The sequence below is a fragment of the Trichomycterus rosablanca genome, chromosome 7 (genome assembly GCF_030014385.1).
Source record: "Trichomycterus rosablanca isolate fTriRos1 chromosome 7, fTriRos1.hap1, whole genome shotgun sequence".
Taxonomy (NCBI): Eukaryota; Metazoa; Chordata; class Actinopteri; order Siluriformes; family Trichomycteridae; genus Trichomycterus; species Trichomycterus rosablanca.
In genome coordinates this window covers 42,173,258-42,182,745 of record NC_085994.1, presented here as the reverse complement: position 1 = coordinate 42,182,745, position 9,488 = coordinate 42,173,258, and the positions used below count along the sequence as shown (strand labels likewise).

The 9,488-nt window shown below is 39.7% G+C and overlaps 2 protein-coding genes across 2 annotated transcripts; one reads left to right on the top strand and one right to left on the bottom strand.

The window, feature by feature from the left end:
- Positions 1-582: 582 nt before the first annotated feature.
- Positions 583-2,880, bottom strand: LOC134317959 (uncharacterized). Its single transcript, XM_062998711.1, has 4 exons — positions 2,840-2,880; positions 2,252-2,354; positions 960-1,644; positions 583-803 (listed from the first exon to the last, which is right to left on the bottom strand). The coding sequence occupies exons 1-4, from the start codon at positions 2,867-2,869 to the stop codon at positions 758-760; spliced, it is 864 nt and encodes a 287-aa protein (XP_062854781.1). The 5' UTR covers positions 2,870-2,880; the 3' UTR covers positions 583-757.
- Positions 2,881-3,210: 330 nt separating this feature from the next.
- fpgt (fucose-1-phosphate guanylyltransferase) lies at positions 3,211-7,352 on the top strand. Its single transcript, XM_062999612.1, has 5 exons — positions 3,211-3,235; positions 3,356-3,440; positions 3,889-4,056; positions 4,146-4,238; positions 5,619-7,352. The coding sequence occupies exons 2-5, from the start codon at positions 3,365-3,367 to the stop codon at positions 6,992-6,994; spliced, it is 1,713 nt and encodes a 570-aa protein (XP_062855682.1). The 5' UTR covers positions 3,211-3,235; positions 3,356-3,364; the 3' UTR covers positions 6,995-7,352.
- Positions 7,353-9,488: the final 2,136 nt, after the last annotated feature.

Genomic DNA, 9,488 nt, shown 5'->3' with positions numbered 1-9,488 from the left:
GACCAACCAGTAGAAAGACAGAGTTGTGTTGGAGTGTCTAAAAGTGAGTGTGACAAAGTAAAACTTCCTGTCGAGTTATAAAACCCAGAAAAAAATGTCCAGTATACTGGACATTAGGAGTGAGGAGGGTATAACGTGTATATAACATGTATATAACACCTATATAACATGTATAACGTGTATATAACATGTATATAACATGTATAACGTGTATATAACATGTATATAACGTATAACGTGTATATAACACGTATATAACATGTATAACGTGTAAATAACGTATATAACACCTATATAACATGTATAACGTGTATATAACATGTATATAACATGTATAATGTGTATATAACATGTATATAACATGTATAACGTGTATAAATAACATGTATATAACACCTATATAACATGTATAACGTGTATATAACACGTATATAACAAGTATAACGTGTAAATAACATGTATATAACACCTGTATAACATGTATAACATGTACAACATGTATGTAACATGTATAACGTGTATAGAACATGTATTGTTTGTATTGATTAGTGAACATTAGTGTCTCTATCGTTACATCACTCCTTTAATCTGGATCATTAAATCACTTTATTAGAGTTCTGCAGGACTGTAAACGTTCTGGAGGGGTTCAGGTGGACTATATGAGTTCTGGAGGGGTTCAGGAAGTTTTGGGGTAAAGGCTGAGTTGATGAATAACCCAGCTGATCTGTTCTGATAGTGCAGGAGCTGCTATTGATGGTTAACGAACAGTAACGGTGTGAACGGGAACCTGAATCTTCTGTTTCCTAAAAAAGAGAGATCAGACGGTGATTAGTCTAAAATATAAAAAATTTAAATTATACAAATTCTGAGATTCAGGTTTTGTTCTCCAGGTGTGTGTAAGGTGTGTGAGGTTCTGTACCTGTTGCTCAGGTGTGTAAGGTGTGTGTAAGGTTCTGTACCTGATTTCCTGCTCTTTGCTGGTGGTGACGTGTCGTCTCTTCTCATGCTGATCCTGGTTGAGTTTTTGGTGAGCGACGTGGTTTGTGATGGTTTTAGCCAGAACGCTGCGCTGCCTGTTGAATTCCTGGACCATCTCCCGCTCTGACGTGTTCCTGCTCTTCTCCTGGAGGAACCTGAGGTTCTTCTGCTTGGCGAGCTGCACCTCTAGGTTTAGTTTGGTTTTCTGTATTTTGAGGGTTTTCTCCAGTTGGTCTCGTTCTCGTTCCTGTCTCAGCAGCGCCTCTGTCCTCTGAGTTTCTAGGTAGGTATCACGCTGAGCTCGGGCGTGGTCACGTTGGTTCTGTAAGTGTTTCACATTCTCGACTCGATCCTTCAGTCTCTCCAGCTTTTCTTTTTCTTGATACGACTTTTCGATCAGCTGAAATGTGGCGAGGCTCGGGCGCTGGTGGCTTTTACTGATGAGGAGCTTCTCTACAGTGATGTTGGTACGACAGGGCTTTGGGTGAGGAGAGGGTTTGAGTTTGTGAGTTTGGACATGGACAGTGGGATCTCTGACCTCCTGCCTTTCTGATTTTTTGGGTATCAGCATAAAAGACTTGTGGAAGTGCACTGTGGTCTTAAAGCCACAAACACTGAAGTTCTGCTGCTCCATCACGTCATCGTGAAGGTCTAAAGTGAAAACATCTCGATTCCAACAAAAATGAAAATATAATCAGTGATATCAGGACATTTTATTTATACAGTAATTATTAATGTATTCCAGAGGAAATAAAGAAAACAAACAAAAAAACTTCATTATAAAGTAATAAGTGTGTTACTGGTCCACCTGCCAATGGAGATCAGCTGGGGAACTCGGTTGCAGAATCATGCCCTGCTGGCTTCCAAAAATGGCATATCGTGTCCCCTAAGTGACATTCACCTCTTGAGTGGCTCATTCATTTCTGTCCTGAACTTGTTCTGGATTTTCTTTCTTTACTCTAAAACGTGGTTGTCGCAGGCGCTCTGAGCAGCTTTATTTATTTTAACAACCATATTTCATTTCTGCTCTTTCTCTGTTCTATCCATTTTCTCCACCGTGGCTGTGCATGATTTCCTTTAATGATTATAATATTATATTATAATTATTTGATGATTATTTTTCTTTTAATCTTTTCATCATTCTGAGTGATTAAGGTAGATTGACAGTAAAAATGATAATTACGTCCATTTTAAATAAAAAACTCACAGAAATGTGTGAATAAAGTCACGGGGTCTGAAAACCTTCTGATTTCACTGTACGTGTTGAACTCACTGGTTTTGGGAGTGTGGGTGGTGCTGGACTCAGGGGTATTACACGGCGTTCTCAGATCCTTCAGGTTCTTGTTGTTAAAAGATGAAACATTCATCACACGGTGCTGCAAAGTTATACAGGAGGAAGATGTGCTTAAGTCATAAATGATAACACATTTATTAACTCAACACTCACATTTTATTACCAGTTCAAGTAAAAATGAACTGTATCAGTTTCAGAATGTGTTCAAAATACTTCATAACTATTACAGAGTGACTGAAGATTTTGTTAGTTTGGATATTATAAGAGTGCAGGAGGAGGATTTTCATCAAATGTACAAAATATTTAAATCAGTATAGTCATCTGCATTTTAACAGTTCATATATTTTAGTAATATTTATAAAATGCCGATTTTTTCCTTTGCAAATTGTACAACAAACAATAAAGAAAATAAATGTATTTACATCGGTTTCTTCATACTGTCAGAATTATAAAAGTCGTATAAAACAGGAACATTAATGACTTTATTAATCACAGTTATCCAGTATAAATCTGAGATTAGAACAACGATAAACTTTTAAAAACAAATGATTTTATCTATAAACTCACCTGTCCTAATATTAATGCTTCGGCTGCCATGGTAACAAGTTTTACTAATACATTTTTAAAAGATATACTATTTTCTATTTTCAACAGAACTGTCTAAACTATTGTTGTAGAACTTTTCTTTATAATTAAATTATTTTATAATAATTTTCTAAAATATAAATTGAAAATAAAGCAAAGAAGTGAAATTATAACTTCCGGTTATTTATGCGTAATGTAAACACACTGATTGGGACTTTAACCCACCCGTTTTTGTTAAATCCCGCCTCCTAATATCATTTGTGACTATACTTTTCATTCCGTTTTATGATTGGACAGCGGAATAGCGTCATAAGTGATTCGCCAATCAGAATAGGACATGTCGGAATACAGGTAGAAAAACAACACGACTAGCGCTACGTGTGTTTAATTCTGATTATTTTAAAGTTTTTGTATAAACGATTAATTTAATATATGTCAATAACAAACACAATTTATTCTAATTACTATTATATTTGTATTTTTTTTATTTTACTTTAGCAGCTTAGAATGACAGAACAGATAAAAAATAAGAGGCTGGAAAAATCCACCAAACAGAAACTGGACGAATTTAACAAGATTAAAGGTGCAAAAACTGAATTATTTTATTTATAATATTTATATTATTATTTATTTAATATTTATTCATGTGATTAGAATTCATATAATAATATCAGTGGTTTCGAACCAGCCGATTCAATGTGCAAAAGTATGTGGACAGCAGTTCTAATGAATCAGCTGTTTTTAAGTTCATTTTTAGCTTTTATTGCATTCAGAAGCGTTTTATCCAAAATAGTTTTAACTGCATACCATATAAGCAATTAAGAGCTAAGGGCCTTGCTCAGAGGCCCAGCATTAAACCAGCAACCTTCTGATTATTAGATCAGTACCTTAACCACCTTCCACTGGGTTCCATGTGGGTTCAGTGTAAATCTTCTTCTGGTATTCGGTTTGTATCTGGAACTTTGTGTAGTCAGCACCGTTATGAGAGTGCAGTTTTATATCACAGGTGATGTTTGTAATGTGTTGTACAGGTGTAGAAGTGAAAGCTGGAGATTTTTGGGATCTGGTGGTGATCACTGCTGTAGACGATCATCAGAAATCTGCCTATGAGCTTCAGATGAGAGAGAAGAAGCAGAGGAACGAGCTGCCCATCAGCCTCCACTACCACGTGTTTGCAGATCCTCCAGGATACAAGATTGGTACTGAACACCAACAGCTCATGAGAGAATCCAGTAATAAATACATGAAGGTTATTCATTATTAATGTGATGTTTCTGTGATGGTGCAGGTAATGGAGGATCGACCCTACACGCCCTGCACTCACTCAGTGAGATGTACGGAGAGTCCCTGTCCAAACTCAAAATCATTCTCATACACGCAGGTACTGAGGATTATATTTCTAATCATTTACTACATTCATGTGTTTATCAGTGACCTGATCACAAAAGTTCTGGTCTTTACGTCATGCTGCCCTCACATGAACGTTCAGTCTTAACAACTTTTGTTTTTTTATTTAATGAGAACGGTGTGTCAACTGATCACACATACTGACATACTGATTAAACAAAAATCACTTCAGTGTGATCATGCATCAGCCAGTCAGATAAAGGTTCATTCATATTTATTTTTAAAGAAAATAATCACAGCTCATCTAATCAAACTACAACAACATTTACATTTACATTTTCGGCATTTAGCAGACGCTCTTATCCAGAGCGACTTACAGAAGTGCTTTCATAGTGAACATTACAACTAATCATCTAATGTCAATTACATCATCAATCTGATGTTATATTTCTCTTATTCTGATCACCAGTTTTACAAACACACACACACACACACACACACACACACACGTAAAGATATTTGTAGGTCAGGGGTGTCCAAACGTTTTTCACTAAGGGTCGCCTCATCTCTAGTGTATTAAAGTTAGCTAAATTAATCCAGTGGTGATAAATTATGCTTGATAATTTAATTTGCTGAAAGAAAGGAAAACAGCCTCCATCACATCCATACATGAATGGGTTTTTATTTTTTTTGTCACAAAAGGAGTTGGCTATGGTAAAATATTTATTTTCCTACTGTGTTTGAAATTTTTCTAGACTTACTTTATATCCTATGTTCTTGTTCTGCAGTTTTGTTCACCGGTGGCAAATTTCTTTCTTAAATTAATCTCGTTTTGTGGAGAAACTGCCTCGTTCTATACAGTTGCGCCACCTGGTGCTGAAAGTAAGAAGTACAAAACAGTCAAGCGCAAATTTCATTTTATATTGTTAGAATTTGCTGCGGGTCAAAAATGGACCACGGGCCTCGGTTTGGACACCCCTGTATTAGAATATTAATAACTAGTGATAATATATTATTGTAAAGGAGCTAATATGGATTTTACCTCCAGAAGAGCTTTAATCTGGGTTAGGGGTTAGGATGACGCTCTCACGCTAAACTTAAATTGTGAAGGGACGTCAGGAACAAAATCTTCTAGTTCCTTTAGGCTGTATTAGTTTCTTCATTGTTTAGGGGTGCAGGTTTTGTTCTCCTGTAATGTATGATGGTGAATAACGGTGCAGCTAAAATAAAATAAAGTTCCACCACATGCAGTTTTGCTGCTGAGAATCGTAGAGGCACTCAGTCATTTCTCTGAATATTTTGGGGTGTTTAGTAACGACCCTGTAAAGTGACGCCTGTTCCTCTCAGTGAGATTCCTCTTTACTGCTGCTGTTTCTGGGTTTTTGTTTACCCTGTGGATTTTGTTTTGGTGCAGGTGGGTTCAGTCAGCGTTTACCCAACGCCAGCGCTTTGGGAAAGATCTTCATGGCCGTTCCTCTGGGCGAGCCCTTGTACCAGATGCTGGAGATAAAGCTGGCCATGTACGTGCACTTTCCTGCTGGTATGAAGCCAGGTGTGCTGGTGACCTGCGCTGATGATATGGAACTGTACAGCACTGAAGAGAAGCTGGTGTTTGATAAACCAGGATTCACCGCCCTCGCTCACCCTTCACCGGTGTCTGTGGGCACCACACACGGCGTGTTCGTCCTCAAACCGGATGAAGGTCCACCCACGCGGGACGTGGAGTACAGGACGTGTTTACGGTTCCTGCACAAACCCAGCGTAGATGCCATGCACCAGAGCGGAGCAGTGTTCAGAGAGATGGATGAGCAGCTGGTCTACACCGACAGTACGTACTACATGGATCATGGCACCGCCATGGCGCTGCTGGATCTATTTCAAAAGATCCGACCTCTGACATGTGAGATCGACGCCTACGGAGACTTCCTGCAGAGTTTAGGATCTGGTGCCACGTCGGAGTACGTCAACAACACGGCTAACGTTCTGATTAAGGAGAACGAGCTGGTCCAGGTCAGAGAAAAGATCTTTCAGCATCTCAGAGGAACGCCACTCAACGTCATCGTCCTCAATGAGTCAAAGTTCTACCACGTTGGCACCATGGAGGAGTATCTGTACCACTTTACTCTGGATCCTTGTCTCAGAGGAGAGCTCGGACTCCTGAGCACCACCTTCAGTCTGTGCCCTCCGGACGTGTGTGATGAGAAGAACGTGTGTGTTATGCACAGCGTCGTTCAGCCTGGTTGTAGAATATCTGCAGGTAGTGTGGTAGAGTACAGCAGGCTGGACCCCGGAGTCACCGTGGGTCAGAACAGCATCATCAGCAGCTGCTGGGTGGATTCGGGTCTCTCCGTACCCCCTCACACCTTCTTCCACTCTCTCAGTGTGAGTTCCGATGCCGGACTGGGGTCTGTTACCGTAGCGTTCGGCGTTCTGGATGATCTGAAGAAGACGGTGCCCGGTCACGCCCACCTGAACCGGTTGGAAATGTTCGGAGTCTCTTTGCAGGAGGTGGTGAGCCGCTGGGGGTGGAGCTCCGAGGACGTGAGGTTCTCTGGAGGTGGGACTGTGCTGAACCTGTGGAACTGCAGGCTGTTCCCCGTCTGTGGGGACATGAGGAGCTCGTTCTCCTCCACGCTGAAGATGGTTCGAGCCGCACAAGGACACAAAAACACGACTTTATCCAAACACAGCCAGAGGCTCTCGCTGCAGGATGTACTGCAGAATAAAGACTTAGAGAACATGCTGAAGTTCAGAAGAGAGCTTTACGAGGAAATTCTGCAGAATAAGTAAAGTGTAAAACCACGATGTGGGGCGTCTGTGTATCTGTGTGTGTTTGGGTGGAGGCCTGAAGACCAGCGTCTAAATATTAATGAAGATTATTGATCAAATCTGTGACATTTTAATCCAAATAAAGAAGAAAAGCTACAGCATCAACATCCCTGAAACTTTATTGAACCACAAGTCGTCCCCGGACAGGAGCAGCTCATAAGATCTCACAACCTGCTGTCAGGCTGATCAGGAAGCTCAGAAAACAAACCCAGCAGGACGAGCTGAAAGCAGCAGGAACAGCAGCAGTCACTGTGAACCGAGCCACTGTGCCGTCTGTTTCTGATTATAAATAAAATATAAACTATATATAAATATAAAATGATTTATTGTTTATTGCTCTGTTGTTTTATTATCATGTGATGACGTAAATATTTGATTATTAATATTTGTAATGATTTATAAATTAGGAACCAGAATGAACTTTTGTGTTGTAAAGGACAAACATCAGACTGTGAGATCAGAGCGGCTTTATAAATATTTGGACGGTTTATAAAGTGAAGTGTAGAACAGTGAGGTGCTGCTGTGATTGTATTTCAGTCCTGAATAATACTGGGGGGGGTCAGTGTAGGGGGGGGGGGGGGGGGGGGGGCAGCTGTTCCACATTCCTCTCTGAGATGAACTTTATTTTTAGCAGAAGGTTGTGATCCTGAGCTTCGTCTGTGTGGTCCTTTATATTGTACTCGCAGGTTCAGGTTCAGTTCTAACAGTGAGGATTAAACGAGTGCTGATGGGGAATTATAAATCCAGACCAACACAAACATGTACAGGTAAAATATCATTTCATTTTAAACTCACCGGATTATTTCATTTGATCATCATTTCATAAATAATGTGGACGTCGTGTGTTAGTATCTGTAAACATACAGGCAGGTACGATGATCAAGTATAAAACTGAACACTTAGATTTTATCTTCTCGTTGTATCTGGAGTTATGAACGGGTTAGGGTTAGTGTTCAGACATCCTGAGGTTTTTATTTTTCCTGCTGTGTCCCAAACTGCATCATGCTGTATGTACTAATTATACATTCAATCTTTTAATATCATTAGAGATAAATCAGGACTTTAGTTAAAAGCGTTTCACTAAATGCTGTAAATGTGAACAACTTTATACACCAGGTTACAGTAAAACTGACCCAGGATCTAAAACTCATTTTAGCTCATTTAAATAATTCCAGATAATATAAAATCATTTATTCTAAATGTATGAATAATTTATTATTGCTTTTATAAAGATAATTTTACCTTTACAGACGATAATCATTCAGTTTTCTCTGTCAGTTTAAAAAAACCTACCAGGTTTATTTTGATGAATCTGACTCTGTACTGGAGTCAGAACCTGACGGTGTTAAAACTCTGTACAGACGAGTGGAAGAAGAAGGTGAGTGAATCCTACACCCTCATCATGGAGAGGTTAGAAGATGATCTGAGAGTCAAAGACGAGGAACTGGTGGAGCTCAAACACGTCTTCAGGTCAGAACCTCCAGCAAACGAACCGTCACACCTACACATTTAATCTTTAATTCAGTTAGTGATCAATAATCAGGATCATTTTATTACATCATAAAACTATAATGAAGCATCAGGGTGGTGATTCTGAGACGGATTATCTGCTTAAGGGATGAGACCATCTTAAACCCTAAACCCCAATGATCAGACTGAGCGAGGTTTAATCAGTGTGAGTGAGAGAGCTTCATTTAAATCAGTGTTTGAACAGTGTTGAATTTAGAGCAGGGTTTGAACCTCGGACGGTGAGTGACAGCACTACGCTGTATTGGTTATATCTACATCACCAGAGCAGATCAATACTGACGCTGGAGTTTTTCTGTCAGTGTTTAGGATCTGTTTTTTTTTTTCTCTCCTTTTTCATAAATGTCTGTTATACTGAGATTAAATCTCTCTCTCTCTCTCTCTCTCTCTCTCTCTCTCTCTCTCTCTCGTGCGCATGTGCGGGTGTGAGCGGTGGAGCGTGGTGAGCGGCGTGGTGAGCGTGAGTGGCGTTATTTGCCAAAAACTTTTTCTTTAGTTTGTTTTGATTAAATTAATTTTGAAAGTTGCGTGTAAGTGTTTGAGTGAGAGCGCGCGTGAGTGTTTTGTGTGTGTGTTTGTGTGTGTGTGCGTGAGGTGCGCGGGGAGTCTGCTACCGGCATTTTTGCTGGAAGCATGGCTTTCCCAAACACCCGGTGCTTTGAAAACTTGACACGCCGGTGTTACGGAGAATTCAGTTCCCCCTGTTTCCCCTTTAACGCGCATGTGCAAAAATCATGACGTTTTTTTCTTTCGCTTCGTTGAGCGTCGGTTTATTTGGAATATGTATTTATAGCGGTATGTTCTTTTCACATTTCATGTTGTATGTTAGGTAGTTTGTGATTAAATACATACTTTAAAGTACTGAGTGAACTACTGTCAGAGGTTTTATTGCTCCACCTCAAGTCAGAGGTTTTCACACTGCTGTCTT

Excerpts from the sequence above, each read along its gene's own strand:
- LOC134317959 (XM_062998711.1), bottom strand. The coding sequence starts at position 2,869 with ATGGCAGCCGAAGCATTAATATTAGGACAG. Across the intron at positions 2,355-2,839 it reads AAGCATTAATATTAGGACAG|CACCGTGTGATGAATGTTTC; the intron begins GTGAGTTTATAG and ends ATAACTTTGCAG. Across the intron at positions 804-959 it reads AGCAAAGAGCAGGAAATCAG|GAAACAGAAGATTCAGGTTC; the intron begins GTACAGAACCTT and ends TCTCTTTTTTAG.
- fpgt (XM_062999612.1), top strand. The coding sequence starts at position 3,365 with ATGACAGAACAGATAAAAAATAAGAGGCTGGAAAAATCCACCAAACAG. Across the intron at positions 4,057-4,145 it reads TCCTCCAGGATACAAGATTG|GTAATGGAGGATCGACCCTA; the intron begins GTACTGAACACC and ends GTGATGGTGCAG. Across the intron at positions 4,239-5,618 it reads AATCATTCTCATACACGCAG|GTGGGTTCAGTCAGCGTTTA; the intron begins GTACTGAGGATT and ends GTTTTGGTGCAG.